The sequence below is a fragment of the Oncorhynchus keta genome, chromosome 21, assembly GCF_023373465.1.
Source record: "Oncorhynchus keta strain PuntledgeMale-10-30-2019 chromosome 21, Oket_V2, whole genome shotgun sequence".
In the NCBI taxonomy this organism is placed as follows: domain Eukaryota; kingdom Metazoa; phylum Chordata; class Actinopteri; order Salmoniformes; family Salmonidae; genus Oncorhynchus; species Oncorhynchus keta.
In genome coordinates, this window is record NC_068441.1 from 56,593,397 (window position 1) to 56,618,128 (window position 24,732).

Below are 24,732 nucleotides of genomic sequence, written 5' to 3' on the forward strand. Positions count from 1 at the left end.
AAACCATTCTAATAGCCTGCCCTGAGACACGGTACATTCTCCTATACCAGGAAACCATTCTGATAGCCTGCTCTGAGACACGGTACATACTCCTATACCAGGAAACCATTCTAATAGCCTGCCCTGAGACACGGTACATACTCCTATACCAGGAAACCATTCTAATAGCCTGCCCTGAGACACGGTACATACTCCTATACCAGGAAACCATTCTAATAGCCTGCTCTTAGACACGGTACATTCTCCTATACCAGGAAACCATTCTAATAGCCTGTCCTGAGACACGGTACATACTCCTATACCAGGAAACCATTCTAATAGCCTGTCCTGAGACACAGTACATACTCCTATACCAGGAAACCATTCTAATAGCCTGCCCTGAGACACGGTACATATTTCTATACCAGGAAACCATTCTAATAGCCTGCCCTGAGACACAGTACATACTCCTATAACAGGAAACCATTCTAATAGCCTGCCCTGAGACGCGGTACATGTGGCTAACCCTAAACTCTTAGCTCACAGCAGTTCCCTTGACAACAGTACACTCTGGTTTCATCACGGCCAGCATTCTCCAAACCACAGTCAACTAAAGGCTTCAGTAGGACAGGAAATGGATGTCAGAAACGTTGTGGTACATGTATTCCTCCTCCGTTACACAGTAGCTCTGCGGTAAAGTTGCCCTCAGGTACAAATCTAGGATCAGCTACCCCTTCACCCAATCCTAACCTTAAACTTTTGTGGGGAAAACACAAAACTGACCAAAGATCAGCATCTGGGGGGGGGGGGGCAAATTCACCCTCAACCCCTGGGAATAATCATCCATAATCCGAAATATCCTGATGACATTACCCTGACAGGCTGACTACTGTCTGCACATTAGAGAAAGCATTTTAACAGATCAGATTTTACACTCGCACCTAGGTCTGGCTGAACAACCGATTGGCAAACGTAGTGCAAATTGAGAAATGTGACTAAACTGAATAAAAATAATAACACTATGAAACAAAGATAAATGACAAAGAATTATATTGAAAAGCTTTAGGTCACCTCAAATGAAATGTTTGCCAGGAAGGCAAACTCCGCTCCATCATTCGCTGAATCAGATGGCTCATTCATCACAAAACCGACTGATATTGCCAACAAATTAAATGATTTTTTAACTGGCAAGATTAACAAACTTAGGCTAAACATGCCAGCAACAAATGTTGACACTACACATTCCAAGAATATCTGATCAAATTATGAAAGACAAGCATTGTCATTTTGTAAAGTCAGTGTGGAAGAGGTGAGAAAATGATTGTTGTCCATCAACAATGACAAGCCACCGGGGTCTGACAACTTGGATGGAAAATTACTGAGGATAATAGTGGACAATATTACATCTCCGATTTGCCACATCTTCAATTTAAGCCTAGTAGAAAGTGTGTGTCCTCAGGCCTGGAGGGAAGCTAAAGCCATTCCACCACCTAAGAATAGTAAAGCCCCCTTTACTGGCTCAAATAGCCAACCAATCAGCCTGTTACCAACCCTTAGTAAACTTCTGGGGGAAAAAAGGTGTTTGACCAGATACAATGCTATTTTACAGAAAACAAATTGACAACATACTTTCAGCATGCTTATAGAGAAGGACATTCAACAAGCACAGCACGTATAAAATTAAAAACGATTGTGTCTTTATTTAACTAGGCATGTCAGTTAAGAACAAATTCTTATTTTCAATGACAGCCTCGGAACAGTGGGTTTAAACTGCCTTGTTCTGGAGCAGAACGACAGATTTGTACCTTGTCAGCTTGTCAGCTTTGGCTACTGGCCCAACGCTCTAACCACAAGGCTACCTGATTGGCTGAGAGAAATGTGTTAAAAAACGGTGGGGTCCGTTTTGTCAGACTTCAGTGTGGCTTTTGACTTTATCGATCATAGTCTGCTTCTGGAAAAACGTATGTGTTATGGCTTTACACCCCCTGCTATATTGTAGATTAAGAGTTACCTGTCTAACAGAACAAAAATTCAGGTAGTATCAGGCATTCCCCAGGGAGTACAGGAGGGGACTGAGCACACACGCCTGGGGAACACCGTGTTGAGGATCAGCGTGGCGGATGTGTTGTTACCTACTAGGTACGGGTAAAGTGACAATGCATAGATAATAAACAGCGAATAGCAACGGGTGTCACTGCAAATAGTCTGGGTGGCCATCTGATTAACTGTTCAACAGTCTTACGACTTGGGGGTAGAAGTTGTTAAGGAGCCTTTTGGAGTCCCCCAACTAGTATATAGGTCCTGGACGGCAGGAATGATGGCCCCAATGATGTACTGGGCCATACGTACTACCCCCTGTAGCGCCTTGCGGTCGGAGGACAAACAGTTGCCGTACCAGGCAGTGACGCAAAATGTAAGGATGCTCTCGATGGTGCAGCTGTACGTTTTGAGGATCTGGGGACCCATGCCAAATCTTTTCAGTCTCCTGAGGGGGAAAAGGTTTTGTCGTGCCCTCTTCACGACTGTCTTGGTGTGTTTGGACCATGTTAGTTTGTTGGTGATGTGGACACCAAGGAACTTGAAGCTCTCAACCTGCCCCACTACAGCCCCGTCGATGAGAATGGGGGCGTGCTCGGTCCTCTTTTTCCTGTAGTCCACAATCATCTCCTTTGTCTAGATCACGTTGAGGGAGAGGTTGTTGTCCTGTCACCACCTGGCCAGGTCTCTGACCTGACCTCCTCCCTATAGGCTGTCTCATTGTTGTCTGTGATCACTGTTGTGTCGTCTGCAAACTTAATGATGGTGTTGGAGTCGTGCCTGGCTGTGCAGTCAGAGTGTATTGGAGTCGTGCCTGGCTGTGCAGAGTGAACAGGGAGTACAGGAGGGGACTGAGCACACACCCCTGGGGAACACCGTGTTGAGGATCAGCGTGGCGGATGTGTTGTTACCTACCCTTACCACCTGGGGGCTGCCCATCTGGAAGTCCAGGATCCAGTTGCAGAGGGGGGTGTTTAGTCCCAGGATCCTTAGCTTAGTGATGAGCACTATGGTGTTGAACGCTGAGCTGTTGTCAATGAACAGCATTCTCACATTGGTGTTTCTTTTGTCCAGGTGGGAAAGGGCAGTGTGGAGTGCAATAGAGATGGCATCATCTGTGGATCTGTTGGGGCAGTATACAAATTTAAGTGGGTCTAGGGTCTCTGGGATAATGGTGTTGATGTGAGCCATTACCAACCTTTCAAAGCACTTCATGGCTACAGATGTGAGTGCTACGGATCGGTAGTTATTTAGGCAGGGTTCCTTAGTGTTCTTGGGCATAGGGTCAACGGTGGTCTGCTTGAAACATGTTGGTATTACAGACTCGGTCAGGGAGATGTTGAACATGGTCAGTGAAGACACTTGCCAGTTGGTCAGCACATGCTCGGAGTACGCAGCCTGGTAATCCGTCTGGCCCTGCGGCCTTTTGAATGTTGACCTGTCTAAAGGTCTTACTCACATTGGCTGCGGAGAGCGTGATCACACAGTCGTCCGGAACAGCTGATGCTCTCATGCATGTTTCAGTGTTAACTTGCCTCAAAGCGAGCATTGAAGTAATTTAGCTCATCTGCTAGGCCCATGTCACTGGGCAGCTCTCAGCTGTGCTTCCCTTTGTAGTCTGTAATAGTTCACAATACCTGTCGTGCAATGACGCCAATAACAAGTAGCCTAATGCCATATCCGAACTACTAACGCAACCAATAAGTCCAAGATGTTCTGATCAAAATCCATGTGGAATCAGGAACAAAACGACAAATAATTTACCTTTCACTCCGCCAGGTGTCAATCAATATCAAAATCAGTCAAATGTATTGAGAAAGCCCTTCTCACATCAGCAGTAAGTCGACACAAGCTTTGTCTCAGTGTGTGGCAACTCAGACCTGCTGCCTAGGCAATACTGTTCATGTTACGGTATCCAGGGAGATCCCACTTCACTGCAAAGAGATGGACAGGTTCACTGGTACCTGAAGGCCTGGTGTGACGATAGCCGATTGTGGTAAATGACAGAAAGGCCGCCTTGTTAGCGATAGAACACAGAGATGTGCAGACACCAGAAGGTGCCAGAGTTTATCTGGCCTGGTTTCTCTGCCACTACAGACAGTGATGTCGTGAGCTCAACTCCACTGCTCTGCAACGTGCCAACGTAAACAGTAAAGTTACTGTAATGTACAGTTACATTAGGACAGTCTCTTTCAAGAGAATACCAGTGCTGTTTACACAATAACACATTATAACCATTCCCTCTCAGTCTACATGGATGAATATATAGTTAATTAACTTCCTGTTAGTTTGACCTACACAATAAAATATTAAATAGAATCCAACACAACTTGTGAACAATTTGAAATGAAACACCAGTACTCCCTACAGAACAGTATTCCACCCTCAAGTTTACCTGATATAGGAAGAGCATCATTAGGAACCAGTTCATCACTCTCCTTCGACAGAATGTTGATTTAAACCACCCAGATTATCAGTGTTTTGTTAAGAGATGTTGCCAACAGGAAGAGAAGGCTGTGAAGAATACAGCAAGAGACATCCCAGGTAAATAACTAAAGCCATACTACCTTCCTGTTGTTTCAGGTCGATGTCAACGTCTACGTCATTGTCTCCTGGTGGATCTCCTAGCGGTATACAGACACGAAGCATCGCCTCAACAACCCCAAACAAGCTCAACTTACAGTAACCTGGCCTAGACCAGTGTTTTACAGTAACCTGGCCGAGACCCAAAACAAGCTCAACTTACAGTAACCTGGCCTAGACCACAGTGTTTTACAGTAACCTGGCCTAGACCAGTGTTTTACAGTAACCTGGCCTAGACCACAGTGTTTTACAGTAACCTGGCCTAGAACACAGTGTTTTACAGTAACCTGGCCTAGAACACAGTGTTTTACAGTAACCTGGCCTAGACCACAGTGTTTTACAGTAACCTGGCCTAGACCAGTGTTTTACAGTAACCTGGCCTAGACCACAGTGTTTTACAGTAACCTGGCCTAGACCACAGTGTTTTACAGTAACCTGGCCTAGACCACAGTGTTTTACAGTAACCAGTAGCTAGCGACCATTCAGACAGAACGGATTAAAAGGTGAAAGACTGACGGACAGAACGAAGAAGACGAAGAATAACAAGCAACGGAAGGTAAGAAGCTCTGAGTCATGCCAGATTAGTAAGTAGAGGGGTTACGTCCCATATGGATCCCTATTCCCTACCAGGGCCCCGGTCAAATATAGTGCACTTGGTAGGGAATAGGGTTCCATAGGAGTGATGCAGGGTTAGAAGCAGAGCACTAGGGTTAACAGACACAGTCGGCCTAACGGATCGTCACTCACCTAAACTGTTGTTGTCCTTTATGCTTTTCTCCTGAAGCTGTTCTAACCGAACTGGAAACAACAACAACAACGGATTGGAGAGGACATGGACTGGAGAGACCGAAGGTCAACTTAAATTGTTCTTTGAGAACATGGACTGAGAGACCGAAGGTCAACTTAAATTGTTCTTTGAGAACATGGACTGGAGAGACCGAAGGTCAACTTAAATTGTTCTTTGAGAACATGGACTGGAGAGACCGAAGGTCAACTTAAATTGTTCTTTGAGAACATGGACTGGAGAGACCGAAGGTCAACTTAAATTGTTCTTGGAGGACATGGACTGGAGAGACCGAAGGTCAACTTAAATTGTTCTTTGAGGACATGGACTGGAGAGACCGAAGGTCAACTTAAATTGTTCTTTGAGGACATGGACTGGAGAGACCGAAGGTCAACTTAAATTGTTCTTTGAGGACATGGACTGGAGAGACCGAAGGTCAACTTAAATTGTTCTTTGAGGACATGGACTGGAGAGACCGAAGGTCAACTTAAATTGTTCTTGTTCTTGAGGACATGGACTGGAGAGACCGAAGGTCAACTTAAATTGTTCTTGGAGGACATGGACTGGAGAGACAAGGTCAACTTAAATTGTTCTTGGAGGACATGGACTGAGGACCGAAGGTCAACAAATGTTCTTTGAGGACATGGACTGGAGTGAGACCGAAGGTCAACTTAAATTGTTCTTTGAGGACATGGACTGGAGAGACCGAAGGTCAACTTAAATTGTTCTTGGAGGACATGGACTGGAGAGACCGAAGGTCAACTTAAATTGTTCTTTGAGGACATGGACTGGAGAGACCGAAGGTCAACTTAAATTGTTCTTTGAGGACATGGACTGGAGAGACCGAAGGTCAACTTAAATTGTTCTTTGAGGACATGGACTGGAGAGACCGAAGGTCAACTTAAATTGTTCTTTGAGGACATGGACTGGAGAGACCGAAGGTCAACTTAAATTGTTCTTTGAGGACATGGACTGGAGAGACCGAAGGTCAACTTAAATTGTTCTTGGAGGACATGGACTGGAGAGACCGAAGGTCAACTTAAATTGTTCTTTGAGGACATGGACTGGAGAGACCTTTGAACATGGACTGTCAAACTTAAATTGTTCTTTGAGGACATGGACTGGAGAGACCTTGGAAGGTCAAGGTCTTAAATTGTTCTTTGAGGACATGGACTGGAGAGACCGAAGGTCAACTTAAATTGTTCTTTGAGGACATGGACTGGAGAGACCGAAGGTCAACTTAAATTGTTCTTTGAGGACATGGACTGGAGAGACCGAAGGTCAACTTAAATTGTTCTTTGAGGACATGGACTGGAGTGACCGAAGGTCAACTTAAATTGTTTTGAGAACATGGACTGGAGAGACCGAAGGTCAAAAATTGTTCTTTGAGGACATGGAGACTGGAGGACATGGACTGGAGAGACCGAAGGTCAACTTAAATTGTTCTTTGAGGACATGGCCTGGAGAGACCGAAGGTCAACTTAAATTGTTCTTTGAGGACATGGACTGGAGAGACCGAAGGTCAACTTAAATTGTTCTTTGAGGACATGGACTGGAGAGACCGAAGGTCAACTTAAATTGTTCTTGGAGGACATGGACTGGAGTGACCGAAGGTCAACTTAAATTGTCTTGGGGGGGCCTCCCGGGTGGTGCAGTGGTAGAGGTGGTCAGAAAGAGGTCAGAGGTGAGACAGGTCTTCCTGTGCAATAGGGTTAGCGTTAAGGCTAGAGTGACCAAATGTCAACTTAAATTATTTTATTATATTTGATTGAGTACCATGCATGCAAGCCTAGGTCCCCAGTGTCCCCCAGCGGGGTTGGGATCAACACTTTAGCCCCGACAATGACAGTTCAGCAGCAGAGAAATACAGGTTTTCTGATTCATGATGTATGGATAAACCATGCACTCCAGAGGGCTTTGACCAAACACAAGAGTCCTAAATCTGGCCTGTTATGACACATGCCGCAAAGGTGTGTCTCTACGTTACTAACCTTGCAGGGCAGTGAGGCGTTCGTTAGAGAAGTCGTTATCAGCCTGTAAGGCCTCGATACGGGCCTGTAGAGCCTGTTCCTTCTCCTCCAGCTCATCAATACAAAGCTGCAGTTCCTTCTTCTCCATCTGACCCCTCTGAGTCAACTCCTCCTGACGACCCTCTGCCAGCTACAAAGGGACACACACACAGGGACAAAGGGACACACACAAAGGGACACACACACAGGGACAAAGGGACACACACACAGGGAAAGTTGTGGGCATGTTAACGTGTGCAATGGAGAATCTGATGGGTGTGCTGGTGGTCAGACAATAGATAGAAATCTGATCTTAGTTAAAACCTCTCCAACCTGTACCCCCAAACCCTGTAGTCGCCCCCCTCTCCAACCTGTCGCCCCCCAAAAAAAAAAAAAAAAAAAACCTGTCTGCCCCGTCTCCAATCTGTACACCCCCTCTCCCCTCCAACCTGTCCCCCTCTCACCAACCAGTCTCCAACCCCCTCCCCAACCAGTCTCCTCCCTCCAACCTGTCCCCCTCTCACCAACCAGTCTCCACCCCCCACCAACCAGTCTCCTCCCCTCCAACCTGTGCCCCCCCTTCTCCCATCCAACCTGCCCCTCCCCACCAACCAGTCTCCTCCCCTCCAACCTGCCCCCCCCTCACCAACCACTTCCACCTACTGTACCTTTATCTTGTCAGTGAGGTCCTTGATCTCGTTGATGGCCCCGTTGTATTTATTAGCCAGTTCTCTGAGCTCCTCCTGGTTCCTCTCGTTCATCTCCTTCAAGTGAGTACACTCATCCTCCGTGTTACTCAGAGATCTCTGGAACGACAACAGGTGAGATGGCAGCACGTTCATGCTCCACACACACACACACACACACACACACACACACACACACACACACACGTCACCCAGCCCCAGGGACTCGATCACTGACCTCTTCCTGACCCCATCTACCTAGCCTTAACGCTAACCCTATTGCACAGGCAGACCTGTCTCACCTCGACCTCTTCTACCTAGCCTTAACGCTAACCCTATTGCACAGGCAGACCTGTCTCACCTCGACCTCTTCTACCTAGCCTTAACGCTAACCCTATTGCACAGGCAGACCTGTCTCACCTCGAACTCTTCTACCTAGCCTTAACGCTAACCCTATTGCACAGGCAGACCTGTCTCACCTCGACTTCTTCTACCTAGCCTTAACGCTAACCCTATTGCACAGGCAGACCCGTCTCACCTCGACCTCTGACCTCTTCCTGAACCCCTCTACCTAGCCTTAACGCTAACCCTATTGCACAGGCAGAACTGTCTCACCTCGACCTCTTCTACCTAGCCTTAACGCTAACCCTATTGCACAGGCAGACCCGTCTCACCTCGACCTCTGACCTCTTCCTGAACCCCTCTACCTAGCCTTAACGCTAACCCTATTGCACAGGCAGACCCGTCTCACCTCGACCTCTGACCTCTTCCTGAACCCCTCTACCTAGCCTTAACGCTAACCCTATTGCACAGGCAGACCCGTCTCACCTCGACCTCTGACCTCTTCCTGAACCCCTCTACCTAGCCTTAACGCTAACCCTATTGCACAGGCAGACCCGTCTCACCTCGACCTCTGACCTCTTCCGGAACCCCTCTACCTAGCCTTAACGCTAACCCTATTGCACAGGCAGACCCGTCTCACCTCGACCTCTGCCTGAACCCCTCTACCTAGCCTTAACGCTAACCCTATTGCACAGGCAGACCCGTCTCACCTCGACCTCTGACAGCTTCCTGACCACCTCTATCTTCTCTTGTAGGACCTTCCTCAGGGACTCTTTGGCCGTGGTCTCATAGTTGTGTTTGTCTTCCTGCAGGGCTACCAGCTCGTTACGCATCCCATCCTCAGTTTGGTTCTTTAGAGGGGGGAGGGAAGAGAGAGAGAGACAGAGGTAAGCGAGAAAGGGGAGGGGCTGTCTCTAGTGCTTAGACTAATACAGTCATAGGGTCGTGAGTTTTTTCTGACCATGCAAAGTGCCCATCAGTTCCCATGGTCAGAGGAAAGCATTGAACCAAATCCAGAAGTAGAAGAAAACATGTCTATTAGAATGTCAATAGATAAATACAGTGAACTACGAAAGTATTTGGACAGTGACACATCATGCTGTACTATGAGGTCAAAGTGCAGACTGTCAGCTTTAATTTGAAGGTATTTTCATCCATATCGGGTGAACCGTTTAGAAATGACATCATTCTTGTTTACATAATCCGCCCCATTTTAGGGGACCAAAACTATTCGGGACACATTCACTTATATGTGTATTGAAGTCGTCAGAAGGTTGTATTTGATGCCATGTTCACAGCACGCAAACATGGCGGATGCATTTGCTGTTTGTTTTGGTTGTGTTTCAGATCATGTCGTGACCAATAGAGATTTAACGGTAAATAAATTAGACGCACATATTTGGTGGTGTTCTTTATTTTATTTCATCTTTATTTAACACGGCAAGTCAGTAAAGAACAAATTCTTCTTTAGATTGACGGCCTACCCCGGCCGACGCTGGTCCAATTGTGCGCCGCTCTATGGGACTCCCAATCAGGGCCAGATGTGATACAGCTTGGAATCAAACCAGGTTCTGTAGTGACGCCTCCTGCACTGAGATGCAGTGCCTTAGACCGCTGCACCACTCGGGAGCCCTCATATAGCATACCTCCCCAAAAATGCTAAACTTCCTTGTTATTGTAATGGTGAGAGGTTAGCATGTCTTGGGGGTTATGATATAAAATGCTAACCTCCCCTGTTATTGTAATGGTGAGAGGTTAGCATGTCTTGGGGGTTATGATATAAAATGCTAACCTCCCCTGTTATTGTAATGGTGAGAGGTTAGCATGTATTGGGGGTTTGATATTTGTGTGTGTAACTTATTTACCATTCATTTCAATTAAGCACAAAACAAACAGCTAAAGTAGCCAACAAGTGTGTAGAGTCACAAGCTTGATGTCATCAGTACGTGCTATGAATACGGGACCAAATACTACACTTCGTCCTACTTTAAAATGTTCTTTAGAGTTGGGATTTATCATTTATATTTTCTTACTTTAGAGTCAGTATTTACACTGAACAAAGATATAAAACGCAACAAGTTACAGTTCATATGAGGAAATCAGTCAATTGAAATAAAGTCATTATGCCCTAATCTATGGATTTCACATGACTGGGAATATAGATATGCATCTGTTGGTCACAGATCCTTTCAAAATAAAAGGTAAGGAGTGTGGATCAGAACACCAGTCAGTATCTGGTGTGGATCAGAACACCAGTCAGTATCTGGGTGTGGATCAGAACACCAGTCAGTATCTGGTGTGGATCAGAACACCAGTCAGTATCTGGTGTGGATCAGAACACCAGTCAGTATCTGGTGTGGATCAGAACACCAGTCAGTATCTGGTGTGGATCAGAACACCAGTCAGTATCTGGTGTGGATCAGAACACCAGTCAGTATCTGGTGTGGATCAGAACACCAGTCAGTATCTGGTGTGGATCAGAACACCAGTCAGTATCTGGTGTGGATTAGAACACCAGTCAGTATCTGGTGTGGATTAGAACACCAGTCAGTATCTGGTGTGGATCAGAACACCAGTCAGTATCTGGTGTGGATCAGAACACCAGTCAGTATCTGGTGTGGATCAGAACACCAGTCAGTATCTGGTGTGGATCAGAACACCAGTCAGTATCTGGTGTGGATCAGAACACCAGTCAGTATCTGGTGTGGATCAGAACACCAGTCAGTATCTGGTGTGGATCAGAACACCAGTCAGTATCTGGTGTGGATCAGAAAACCAGTCAGTATCTGGTGTGGATCAGAACACCAGTCAGTATCTGGTGTGGATCAGAACACCAGTCAGTATCTGGTGTGGATCAGAACACCAGTCAGTATCTGGTGTGGATCAGAACACCAGTCAGTATCTGGTGTGGATCAGAACACCAGTCAGTATCTGGTGTGGATCAGAACACCAGTCAGTATCTGGTGTGGATCAGAACCAGTCAGTATCTGGTGTGGATCAGAACACCAGTCAGTATCTGGTGTGGATCAGAACACCAGTCAGTATCTGGTGTGGATCAGAACCAGTCAGTATCTGGTGTGGATCAGAACCAGTCAGTATCTGGTGTGGATCAGAACCAGTCAGTATCTGGTGTGGATCAGAACCAGTCAGTATCTGGTGTGGATCAGAACCAGTCAGTATCTGGTGTGATCAGAACCAGTCAGTATCTGGTGTGATCAGAACCAGTCAGAACCAGTCAGTATCTGGTGTGATCAGAACCAGTCAGTATCTGGTGTGATCAGAACCAGTCAGTATCTGGTGTGGATCAGAACCAGTCAGTATCTGGTGTGGATCAGAACCAGTCAGTATCTGGTGTGGATCAGAACCAGTCAGTATCTGGTGTGGATCAGAACCAGTCAGTATCTGGTGTGATCATTTGTCTCATGTGGCTCGACATCTCCTTCGTATACAGTTAATCAGGCAGTTGGTTTTGGCCTGTGTTGTCCCACTCCTCTTCAATGGATGTGCTAAGTTGCTGGATATTGTCGGGAACTATAACACATTTACATTTAAGTCATTTAGCAGACGCTCTTATCCAGATTGGTGCATTCACCTTATGACATCCATAACACGTCAATCCAGAGCATCCCAAACTAATTGTACATTTTTTTTTTTTTTAAATCGCTGAAGCCGGGGGACTGATTCCCTCACTAACCTCAAACATCTGCTATCTGAGCAGCTAACCGATCGCTACATAGTCCATCTGTAAATAGCCCACCCAATCTACCTACCTCATCCCCATATTGTTATTTACTTTTCTGCTCTTTTGCACACCAGTATCTCTACTTTCACATCATCATCTACTCATGTATCACTCCAGTGTTAATTTGCTGAATTGTAATTACTTGCTACTACAGCCTATTTATTGCCTTACATCCTTATGCCATTTGCACACACTGTATATACTTTCTTTTTTTCTACTGTATTATTGACGGTAATGTTTGTTTACTCCATGTGTAACTCTTGTTTGTGTCGCACTGCTTTGCTTTATCTTGGCCAGGTCGCAGTTGTAAATGAGAACCTGTTCTCAACTGGCCTACCCTGGTTAAATAAAGGTGTTCTCAACTAGCCTACCTGGTTAAATAAAGGTGTTCTCAACTAGCCTACCTGGTTAAATAAAGGTGTTCTCAACTGGCCTACCCTGGTTAAATAAAGGTGTTCTCAACTGGCCTACCCTGGTTAAATAAAGGTGTTCTCAACTGGCCTACCCTGGTTAAATAAAGGTGTTCTCAACTGGCCTACCTGGTTAAATAAAGGTGTTCTCAACTGGCCTACCCTGGTTAAATAAAGGTGTTCTCAACTGGCCTACCCTGGTTAAATAAAGGTGTTCTCAACTGGCCTACCCTGGTTAAATAAAGGTGTTCTCAACTGGTTGGTTAAATAAAGGTGTTCTCAACTGGCCTACCTGGTTAAATAAAGGTGTTCTCAACTGGCCTACCTGGTTAAATAAAGGTGTTCTCAACTGGCCTACCCTGGTTAAATAAAGGTGTTCTCAACTGGCCTACCCTGGTTAAATAAAGGTGTTCTCAACTGGCCTACCCTGGCCTTGGTTAAATAAAGGTGTTCTCAACTGGCCTACCCTGGTTAAATAAAGGTGTTCTCAACTGGCCTACCTGGTTAAATAAAGGTGTTCTCAACTGGCCTACCCTGGTTAAATAAAGGTGTTCTCAACTGGCCTACCCTGGTTAAATAAAGGTGTTCTCAACTGGCCTACCCTGGTTAAATAAAGGTGTTCTCAACTGGCCTACCTGGTTAAATAAAGGTGTTCTCAACTGGCCTACCCTGGTTAAATAAAGGTGTTCTCAACTGGCCTACCCTGGTTAAATAAAGGTGTTCTCAACTGGCCTACCCTGGTTAAATAAAGGTGTTCTCAACTGGCCTACCTGGTTAAATAAAGGTGTTCTCAACTGGCCTACCCTGGTTAAATAAAGGTGTTCTCAACTGGCCTACCCTGGTTAAATAAAGGTGTTCTCAACTGGCCTACCCTGGTTAAATAAAGGTGTTCTCAACTGGCCTACCTGGTTAAATAAAGGTGTTCTCAACTGGCCTACCTGGTTAAATAAAGGTGTTCTCAACTGGCCTACCTGGTTAAATAAAGGTGTTCTCAACTGGCCTACCCTGGTTAAATAAAGGTGTTCTCAACTGGCCTACCTGGTTAAATAAAACTGGCCTGGTTAAATAAAGGTGTTCTCAACTGGCCTACCTGGTTAAATAAAGGTGTTCTCAACTGGCCTACCTGGTTAAATAAAGGTGTTCTCAACTGGCCTACCTGGTTAAATAAAGGTGTTCTCAACTGGCCTACCTGGTTAAATAAAGGTGTTCTCAACTGGCCTACCTGGTTAAATAAAGGTGTTCTCAACTGGCCTACCTGGTGTTCTCAACTGGCCTACCTGGTTAAATAAAGGTGTTCTCAACTGGCCTACCTGGTTAAATAAAGGTGTTCTCAACTGGCCTACCTGGTTAAATAAAGGTGTTCTCAACTGGTTAAATAAAGGTGTTCTCAACTGGCCTACCTGGTTAAATAAAGGTGTTCTCAACTGGCCTACCTGGTTAAATAAAGGTGTTCTCAACTGGCCTACCTGGTTAAATAAAGGTGTTCTCAACTGGCCTACCCTGGTTAAATAAAGGTGTTCTCAACTGGCCTACCTGGTTAAATAAAGGTGTTCTCAACTGGCCTACCCTGGTTAAATAAAGGTGTTCTCAACTGGCCTACCTGGTTAAATAAAGGTGTTCTCAACTGGCCTACCTGGTTAAATAAAGGTGTTCTCAACTGGCCTACCCTGGTTAAATAAAGGTGTTCTCAACTGGCCTACCCTGGTTAAATAAAGGTGTTCTCAACTGGCCTACCCTGGTTAAATAAAGGTGTTCTCAACTGGCCTACCTGGTTAAATAAAGGTGTTCTCAACTGGCCTACCCTGGTTAAATAAAGGTGTTCTGATTAAATAAAGGTGTTCTCAACTGGCCTACCTGGTTAAATAAAGGTGTTCTCAACTGGCCTACCTGGTTAAATAAAGGTGTTCTCAACTGGCCTACCCTGGTTAAATAAAGGTGTTCTCAACTGGCCTACCTGGTTAAATAAAGGTGTTCTCAACTGGCCTACCTGGTTAAATAAAGGTGTTCTGGTTAAATAAAGGTGTTCTCAACTGGCCTACCTGGTTAAATAAAGGTGTTCTCAACTGGCCTACCTGGTTAAATAAAATAAAGGTGTTCTCAACTGGCCTACCTGGTTAAATAAAGGTGTTCTCAACTAGCCTACCTGGTTAAATAAAGGTGTTCTCAACTGGCCTACCTGGTTAAATAAAGGTGTTCTCAACTGGCCTACCTGGTTAAATAAAGGTGTTCTCAACTGGCCTACCTGGTTAAATAAAGGTGTTCTCAACTGGCCTACCTGGTTAAATAAAGGTGTTCTCAACTGGCCTACCTGGTTAAATAAAGGTGTTCTCAACTGGCCTACCTGGTTAAATAAAGGTGAAGTAAATATAAAAACACATGCTCAATGAGTGACAGGTCTGGTGAGTATACAGGCCATGGAAGAACTGGGACATTTTCAGCTTCCAGGAATTGTTAACAAATCCTTGCGAAATTGGGAATGTGCATTATCCTGCTGAAACATGAGGTGATGGAGGTGGATGAATGGGATGGATTATTTTGGCAAAGGAGAAACGCACACTAACAGGGATGCAAACAAATTTGTGCACAAAATTAGCGAGAAATAAGCTTTTTGTGTGTATGGAACATTTTGGGAATCTTTTATTTCAGCTCATGAAACATGGGACCAACACTTTACATGTTGCATTTATATATATTTTCAGTATATCATTTAAATGTTCTTACTTTAGAGTAGGACTGTAGCTGGTTGCCCATCACCTCTAGTCTGGAGAGAAGCCGGTCCTCATCTATCAACGCCTAGAAGACAGAGACACAGGTCAATACAACATAAACCAGTCAGAAGAGAGACAGACAACATAACCAACACATTTCACATACAGTGCCTTCAGGAAGTACTGTATTACAGACTGAATTCAACATGGATTATTTTCTCACCCATCTGCACACAATACCCCACAATGACAAAGTAAAAACATGTTTTTCCAAATGTTAGCTAATTTATTGAAAATACATAAATATAATTTACATAAGTATCCACACCCGAGTCAATACATGTTAGAATCACCTTTGGCAGAGATGACAGCTGTGAGTCTTACTCGGTTAGGTCTCGAAGAGCTTTACACACCTGGATTGTGCCACATTAGCCCATTATTCTTTTTAAAATTCTTCAAGCTCTGTCAAATTGGTTGTTGATCGTTGATAGACAACCATTGTCAGGTCTTGCCATAGATCTTCAAGCAGATTTAAGTCAAAACTGTAACTCGGCCACTCAGGAACAGGAACTCAGGAACTTGGTAAGCAACTCCAGTGTAGATTTGACCTTGTGTTTTAGGTTATTGTCCTGCTGAAAGGTAAATTCATCTCCCAGTGTCTGGTGGAAAGCAGACTGAAACCAGGGTTTTCCTCCAGGGTTTTGCCTGTGCTTAGTTCCATTCCGTTTCTTTTTTTTATCCTGAAAAACTTCCCAGTCCTTAACCATTACAAGTATACCCATAACATGATGCAGCCACCTCTATGCTTGAAAATATGGAGAGTGGTACTCGTTAATGTATTGGATTTGCCCCAAACATAACACTTTGTATTCAGGACAGAAAGTTAAATGGCTTTGTCACATTTTTTTCAGTACTACTCCAGTGCCTTGTTTCAAACAAGAAGCATGTTTCAGAAATGTGTTTATTCTGTACAGGCTTCCTTCTATTCACTCCATCATTTATATTATTATTGTGGAGTAACTACAGTGTTGTTGGTCCATCCTCAGTTTTCTCCTGCCACAGCTATTAAACTCTGTAACTGTTTTAAAGTCACCATTGGCCTCATGGTGAAATCCCTGAGCAGTTTCCTTCCTCTCCAGCAACTGAGTTAGGAAGGACGCCTGTATCTTTGTAGTGACTGGGTGTATTGATACACCATCCAAAGTGTAATTAATAACTTCATCATTCTCAAAGGGATATTTAATATCAGCTTTTTAAAAATATGTACCCATCTACCAATAGGTGCCTTTCTTCGCAAGGCATTGGGAAACACCCCTGGTTTTTTATGGTTGAATCTGTGTTTGAAATTCACTGCTGGACTGAGGGACAGTACAGATAATTGTATGTGTTGGGTACAGAGATGAGGTAGTCATTCAGAAATCATGTGAAACACTATTATTGCACACCGAGTGAGTCCATGCAACTTATTATGTCACTTGTTCAGCACATTTATACTGAACTTATGTCGGCTTGACATAACAAAGTGGTTGAATACTTATAGACTCAAAACATTTCAACTTGCAATTTTGTATTAATTTGTAAAATACTGAAAAACATAACTCCACTTACACATTGTGGGGTATTGAGGACAGTGACAAAAAAAAACCGAAATATAATCCATGTTAAATTCAGGCTGTAACAACACAATTTATTTTATCTTTATTTAACTAGGCAAGTCAGTTAAGAACAAATTCTTATTTTCAATGATGGCCTAGGAACAGTGTGTTGTTCAGGGGACAGAACAACAGATTTGTACCTTGTCAGCTCGGGGGTTTGAACTTTCAACCTTCCAGTTACGAGTCCAACGCTCTAACCACTAGGCTACCCTGTCGCCTCAATGTGGGGAAAGTCAAGCAGAGTGAATATTTTCTGCTGGTACTCTAGTCAGTAAAAGCCATTATCCATTATATGGAGGGAGTGTTGTAGAAAGTGAAGTGGTTCAGAAGGCTTGACAAAGGGCTTGTGTGCTATGGGCTGGTCTAGTGGTAATGACCGCAGACCACATATTAACCTTTTATCTGGAAATAAAACTTAGAAATACGTTAGGATTGTGGAATTGTGTATCGGTACCTGCCAGCTGCTCTCTGAAGCCTCCTGTGTGGTGGCCAGTAGGGTTAGGGTGGTAGTGTATAGTAACTACCTGCCAGCTGCTCTCTGAAGCCTCCTGTGTGGTGGCCAGTAGGGTTAGGGTGGTAGTGTATAGTAACTACCTGCCAGCTGCTCTCTGAAGCCTCCTGTGTGGTGGCCAGTAGGGTTAGGGTGGTAGTGTATAGTAACTACCTGCTCTCCGAAGCCTCCTGTGTGGTGGCCAGTAGGGTTAGGGTGGTAGTGTATAGTAACTACCTGCCAGCTGCTCTCTGAAGCCTCCTGTGTGTTGGCCAGTAGGCGTTGCAGAGTTGCCAACTTCTGTTCCAACATCTGCTCCCTGTGTAGGGCCTCCTGCCAGGGGGAGGGAGAGAGGAGGGAGGGAGGGAGAGGAGGAGGAAGAGGAGGGAGAGAGGAGGGAGGGAGGGAGAGGAGGAGGAAGAGGAGGGAGAGAGGAGGGGGGGGAGGGAGGAGAGGACGGAGGGAGGGAGAGGAGGGAAGGGAGGGAGAGGAGGAGGAAGAGGAGGGAGAGAGGAGGGAGGGGGAGAAGGAGGAGAGGACGGAGGGAGGGAGAGGAGGAGGAAGAGTAGGGAGAAGAGGAGGAAGAAGAGGAGGAGGAAGGAGAGAGGAGGAGGAATAAGAGGAGGGAGAGAATACGAAATCCATCAGCATTATCAGTTGGATGCTCAAGTAGCATCTATTATCAGTCATCCAATTATTTTCTAACGACGTTAGACCGTAAACATGACATAGCATGAGACAACGCTAGACCGTAAACATGATAATAGCATGAGAGGACGTTAGACCGTAAACATGACATAGCATGAGAGGACGTTAGACCGTAAACATGACATAGCATGAGACGACGTTAGACCGTAAACATGACATAGCATGAGACGACGTTAGACCGTAAACATGACATAGCATGAGACGACGTTAGACCGTAAACATGACATAGCATGAGACGACGTTAGACCGTAAACATGACATAGCATGAGACGACGTTAGACCGTAAACATGACATAGCATGAGACGACGTTAGACTGTGAACATGACATAGCATGAGACTACGTTAGACCGTAAACATTACACCAATAACATGTAGTATAAGACATATGAGAGAGAAAGAGCGAAGTGCATGGTTCAAATTTTCAATGTCCCATATAATTTTAACAGTCAAGACCACAGTTACACAGTAAACATGACATAGCATGGCAGTTAGACCGAAACATGTCACAGCATGCCTGGCCAGTAAATGTCAGTGACCATAGCAGATACTGGGAGAGCTGGAAGTTCCATGACATAGCATGACTGGGGGTGTTGGCCGTAAACATGACATAGCATGAGGTTACAGTAGTTAGAACACTGTAACAAACATGACATAGCATGAGACGACGTTAGACCGTAAACATGACACCAGGACATCAGGTTACAGTAGATAGGAACACTGGTAAGACTCACATGACATATATTGCTGTGCATGAGGAAACTATGTACGATTATGGGAGGTAAACATGACATAGCATGAGACAGCATCTCAGTAAAGAGTTAGAGTCAGCGTAAACATGACATAGTCATGAGTCAGCGTTAGTAAAGAGTTAGTGAGTCATAGCATGAGAGTCAGTAAAGTTAGACCAGTAAAAGATGACATAGCATGAGACAGCGTTAGACCGTAAAGATTACACTCAGTAACAGTTAGTAGTCATGAGACATATGAGAGAGAAGTCATGAGTCAGCGAGTAAAGAGTGTGAGTCATGGTTCAAATCTTCAATGTCCCAGGAAAGAGTTTGAGTCATGAGTCAGTCAAAACCAGTGAGTTGAGTCAGCGTCTCAGTAAGACTGAGTCATGACAGGCAGTAAAGAGTTAGTGAGTCACGTCTGCAGTGGCCAGTAGTCATGTCAGTGTTATAAAGAGTTAGTGAGTCATGCAGATACTCAGGAGTTAGCTGGTCATGAGTCAGCGTCTCAGTAAAGAGTTAGTGAGTCATGAGTCTGCGTCTCAGTAAAGAGTGTGAGTCATGCAGCCTCAGTAAAGAGTTAGTGAGTCATGAGTCAGCGTCTCAGTAAAGAGTTAGTGAGTCATGAGTCTGGTAACAGTAAAGAGTTAGTGAGTCATGAGTCAGCGTCTCAGTAAAGATTAGTGAGTCATGAGTCACACTCAAAGACAGTCAGAGTTATCAGTAAAGAGTAGGAGTCATGAGTCAGACTCAGTAAAGAGTTAGTGAGTCATGAGTCCCTCAGTAAAGAGTTAGTGAGTCATGAGTCAGCGTCTCAGTAAATGTTAAAGTCATGTCAGCGTAGAAAGTTAGTGAGTCAGAGTCAGCGTCTCAAAAGAGTCAGTCTGCAGTCAGTAAAGAGTTAGTGAGTCATGAGTCAGCGTCTCAGTAAAGAGTTAGTGAGTCATGAGTCAGCGTCTCAGTAAAGAGTTAGTGAGTCATGAGTCAGCATCTCAGTAAAGAGTTAGTGAGTCATGAGTCAGCGTCTCAGTAAAGAGTTAGTGAGTCATGAGTCAGCGTCTCAGTAAAGAGTTAGTGAGTCATGAGTCAGCGTCTCAGTAAAGAGTCAGTGAGTCATGAGTCAGCGTCTCAGTAAAGAGTTAGTGAGTCATGAGTCAGCGTCTCAGTAAAGAGTTAGTGAGTCATGAGTCTGCATCTCAGTAAAGAGTTAGTGAGTCATGAGTCTGCATCTCAGTAAAGAGTTAGTGAGTCATGAGTCTGCATCTCAGTAAAGAGTCAGTGAGTCATGAGTCTGCATCTCAGTAAAAAGAGTCAGTTTAGATAGACAGCGTCAGATGCTGTAGTCAGATATAGCGTCGCCTGGGCTCAGACCATCAGATACAGTGCCTTGCGAAAGTATTCGGCCCCCTTGAACTTTGCGACCTTTTGCCACATTTCAGGCTTCAAACATAAAGATATAAAACTGTATTTTTTTTTTAGAAGAATCAAGAACAAGTGGGACACAATCATGAAGTGGAACGACATTTATTGGATATTTCAAACTTTTTTAACAAATCAAAAACTGAAAAATTGGGCGTGCAAAATTATTCATATTCATTAGGCCAGAGGAGAGGAGCTCTGTGTTTAGGCCAGGAGGAGAGGAGCTCTGTGTTTAGGCCAGGAGGAGAGGAGCTCTGTGTTTAGGCCAGGAGGAGAGGAGCTCTGTGTTTAGGCCAGGAGGAGAGTATAGTTTGGTGTTTAGAACAGTGCAGGCAGGAAAAGAGAGCAGAAGATAAGTAATTCAATTTGGCCTGTGCTCTGCATCTAATGAGATTAAGAGCCCTAAACAAGGAGCCTGCCTAAGGAACTTCCCTCCCAATCTACAGAGTAAGACAACACTGTATTGGCTTGACTGGGCTTGATATGCAGTCACTCCCTGTGTACTGGCTTGACTGGGTTTGATATGCAGTCAGTCCCTGTGTACTGGCTTGACATGCAGTCAGTCAATGTGTACTGGCTTGACTGGGCTTGATATGCAGTCAGTCCCTGTGTACTGGCTTGATATGCAGTCAGTCCCTGTGTACTGGCTTGACTGGGCTTGATAAGCAGTCAGTCCCTTGACTGGGCTTGATATGCAGTCACTCCCTGTGTACTGGCTTGACTGGGCTTGATATGCAGTCAGTCCCTGTGTACTGGCTTGACTGGGCTTGATATGCAGTCAGTCCCTTGACTGGGCTTGATATGCAGTCACTCCCTGTGTACTGGCTTGACTGGGCTTGATATGCAGTCAGTCCCTGTGTACTGGCTTGACTGGGCTTGATATGCAGTCAGTCCCTTGACTGGGCTTGATATGCAGTCAGTCCCTTGACTGGGCTTGATATGCAGTCAGTCCCTGTGTACTGGCTTGACTGGGCTTGATATGCAGTCAGTCCCTGTGTACAGTAGAGCTGATGTTCTCGATACAAATAAACCCCCGGTTCAGTAGTATAATTTTTGTTACATTTGGTACTTCAGTCAAATGTGTCTCAGGTGATCGAGAGGATCAACTCTGTATCAGCCTCTTTATAGCACGAAGAGCAAAGAGCCTGCTCCACTTCCTGATTCATTACTAGAGCTGTCTGTCCACTTCCTGATTCATTACTAGAGCTGTCTGGCTGTGTTGTTAGCTCCCTGTTCATCATGTCACACGGAAGTTAACACAAATAATGTAACACGTCATGTATACATTTAGAAACTATTCATGACTGTTCACAAAACATTGTCCATACAGGCTACAACACTTACAATTAGGGCTGTCCCCGACTTAAAACAATCTTGGGTCAACCGAAAATTGTCTGTTCCTTCGACCAATTGATGTATTTCAATAAAATCAACCATCTGCTTGTCTGATGCTTTATACAAAATTGTTTGATGAAATAAGACAAATGATTCAAGAGGGAGCCAGAGATCAAGATAACCAGAAGAGGAAAAAACACATTAACCTGACCATTCTCCTCCCACTCATACTGTCTTTCTACTCTCCTTAAGTCGCCAGGAAGAGGCTACACGAGGAGTTGGCAACCAATCAAGTGGAATGCCAATGTATCTTACAATTTGTTACGATCTGTGTGCCAGTTATTGTTTTCATATGCACATTGGAGGAACAGCTTCATTTAATTTATAACGTCTTCGTACCTCAAAACCATTGTCATGTGATTAACCAAAATAAAAACCTTGCATAATGACCAAAATAAATATCCTATACATCACATTGGCTATGCATGTCCTGTCTGCATCCAACTGTGGTAACACCTATCAACTTGGGTACTGCCCTCGCGTTAAAAAACTTACAATTTACAAATATTCTGGGCCCTCAGTTACCTGCACCAGTGAGCTTGGGACAGAGACACAGCTCTAGATTATTTGCGCACGGTATAAGCAGTAATCAGGCAGGCTTATTTCATATTTTCACTAGATCAGAACATTTTCCCCCTTTTTTGCTGAGTGGTTATCGAAAGGGAGAGAGCTGGAAGGATTGAGGAACTATTGTCATACTCAATGGATGTAAAAGCAGACTTTACATGCTGTTTGAGGTGAAGAAAACGTTCCTTTGAGAAGCTCCACGGCTCATTAATGGTGGTGCGTTAAGCCAATCAGATCTCCAAATAATCAGATTTATATGCCTACATTTGTGTGCAGACCAGGTACCCTGCAGGCCTACACTACAAAATGATGTGGACACCTGCTTGGTCAAACATCTCACTCCAAAATCATGGGCATTAATATGGAGTTGGTCCCCCCTTTAATGCTATAACAGCCTCCACTCTTCTGGGAAGGTTTTCCACTAAATGTTGGAGCATTGCTGCGGGGACTTGCTTCCATTCAGCCACAAGAGCATTAGTGAGGTCGGGCTCTGATATTGGGCATTAAGGCCTGGCTGGCAGTAGGCGTTCCAATTCATCCCAAAGGTGTTCGATGGGGGTTGAGGTCAGGGCTCTGTGCAGGCCAGTCAAGTTCTTCCACACCAATCTTGACAAACCATTTCTGTATGGGCGTCACTTTGTGCATGGGGGCATTGTCATATTGAAACATGAAAAGGGTCAGTTGCCACAAAATTGGAAGCACAGAATAATCTGTCATTGCATGCTGTAGGGTTAAACATTCCCTTCACTGGAACAATGGGGCCTAGCCCGAACCATGAAAACAGCCCCACACCATTATTCCACCTCCACCAAACTTAACAGTTGTCAATATGCATTGGGGCAGGTAGGGTAGTTCGAGCATTGGACTAGTAGCCGGAAGGTTGCAAGTTCAACACCCCCGATCTGACAAGGTGTAAATCTGTCGTTCTGCCCCTGAACAGGCAGTTAACCCACCGCTCCTAGGCCGTCATTGAAAATAAGAATGTGTTCTTAACTGACTTGCCTGGTTAAATAAAGGTAACATAAAGGTTAAATAAAGGTGTTAAAAAATTGGCCAAATCAGTGTCCAAAAACACAGATTTTTTTTAGGGCCATGCCCACCAGAAATGTTTGGGAACTTGCAGGTGCCTTGGTAGAATAGTGGGGTAACATCTCACAGCAAGAACTGGCAAATATGGTCCTGTCCACAAGTAGGAGATACACTGCAGTACTTAATGCAGCTGGTGGCCACAACAGATACTGACTGTTACTTTAGATTTTGACCCCCCTTTGTTCAGGGACAAATTATTACACTGTTAGTCACATGTCTGTGGAACTTGTTCAGTTTATGTCTCAGTTGTTGAATCTTGTTATATTTATACAAATATCTACACATGTTCAATTTGCTGAAGATAAACGCTGTTGACAGTGAGAGGACTTTTTTTTTTTTGTTGCTGAGTTTAAATTTAATATAAGACACTTACATATTCTGATGCCTTAGCAAACCATGCAACATGTCCTCCTAATAACAGCTACACTGCAGTCATCCATTATGTCGCTTACTGTAACAATTGCATGTCCTGATCCTAATCTCTCAGAAGCAGTTCTGTAAAACACTAGTGAGAATCTCACAACATGAGGAACCACCACCACCCCCGTGTCCTTGGTTTGACGTCAATACTATTATTAATGTCATTCATAGATGCTACTGAATGCAAAGTGCAACAGAAACCACAATGGAATAGCAATAATTCCTCCAGCAGTTTTCAGCAACATAAATGAGCCAAAGATGGAGTTCCCTCCCCACTGTATCCCCACTGAGGCTTCAATTTAATCCTTCACTTTAGCTTGGGTATCTACTAAACCCACATTCCCACTTCAATCTGTGGATAAAACAAATACATTCTGCAGTTTAATATTTCAACCAATTCATCATCTGGTTATTATATCTATAACCTACTATTTCTTGCCAATTGAAATTTTCTAACAGTCGTGCCAGCATGTCAAAGGTCACACAGTAGAAACATAACTTAAACTACAACAAGATAGAAAATATTCCAGGCATTCACAGCTCACAGCTATTTTACTGTTAAATTAACCTTGCACAGACACAGATGACATCTTTGTATATGTGATATTTATCTCAGGTGGGCTTAAAGAGTACAGTGGCACGCAAAAAAACTATACACAATGTAAATGGCAATCAAGAAATATTGTTCAATATGATCAATACTAACTTTGCATAATATTGTAGCCTATCGCCTATATTTATACACCAAACCATCAGTTTTGAAATATTTTGAAAAGACTGCTATTCAGAATTTACCATAAATCACTGTTGTTCCTAAATATAATAAAATAGGAGCACACCGGGCTTAGTAGGAGCTCCTGCTGTGTGTGCCTATTTTATCACACAAAAAAACAAAAAATCAGTTAAGAACAAATTCTTATTTACAATGATGGCCTTGGAACAGTGGGTTAACTGCCTTGTTCTGGGGCAGAACGACAAGA

General features: G+C 44.3%; 1 protein-coding gene and 2 long non-coding RNA genes across 21 annotated transcripts in view; 1 reads left to right on the forward strand and 2 right to left on the reverse strand.

Moving 5' to 3' along the window:
• The window catches only part of slmapa (sarcolemma associated protein a), a 156,400-nt gene that overhangs the window by 64,170 nt on the left and 67,498 nt on the right, over positions 1-24,732 (reverse strand). For 3 of the 16 annotated variants that reach the window (XM_052474400.1, XM_052474399.1, XM_052474401.1), the window contains exons 1-8: positions 18,675-18,691; positions 17,663-17,760; positions 15,294-15,365; positions 9,131-9,271; positions 8,061-8,198; positions 7,375-7,543; positions 5,347-5,397; positions 4,584-4,640 (exon numbers count right to left, since the gene is read on the reverse strand). In XM_052474400.1, coding sequence (XP_052330360.1) covers positions 4,584-4,640; positions 5,347-5,397; positions 7,375-7,543; positions 8,061-8,198; positions 9,131-9,271; positions 15,294-15,365; positions 17,663-17,737 — 703 coding nt within the window. In that variant the 5' untranslated portion in view covers positions 17,738-17,760; positions 18,675-18,691. The other 13 variants (XM_052474404.1, XM_052474403.1, XM_052474418.1 and 10 more) reach the window with 12 other exon arrangements.
• LOC127910493 (uncharacterized) lies at positions 5,489-7,360 on the forward strand. Of its 4 annotated transcripts, none has more exons than XR_008075073.1 (4): positions 5,519-5,818; positions 6,049-6,416; positions 6,572-6,663; positions 6,859-7,002. It is a non-coding gene; the product is annotated as an uncharacterized LOC127910493 (long non-coding RNA). The 4 variants fall into 4 exon arrangements; XR_008075070.1 differs by having other exon boundaries at positions 5,520-5,864; XR_008075071.1 differs by having other exon boundaries at positions 5,520-5,864; positions 6,049-6,370.
• LOC127910494 (uncharacterized) lies at positions 8,612-9,117 on the reverse strand. The gene is made up of 3 exons (XR_008075074.1): positions 8,940-9,117; positions 8,709-8,771; positions 8,612-8,649 (listed from the first exon to the last, which is right to left on the reverse strand). It is a non-coding gene; the product is annotated as an uncharacterized LOC127910494 (long non-coding RNA).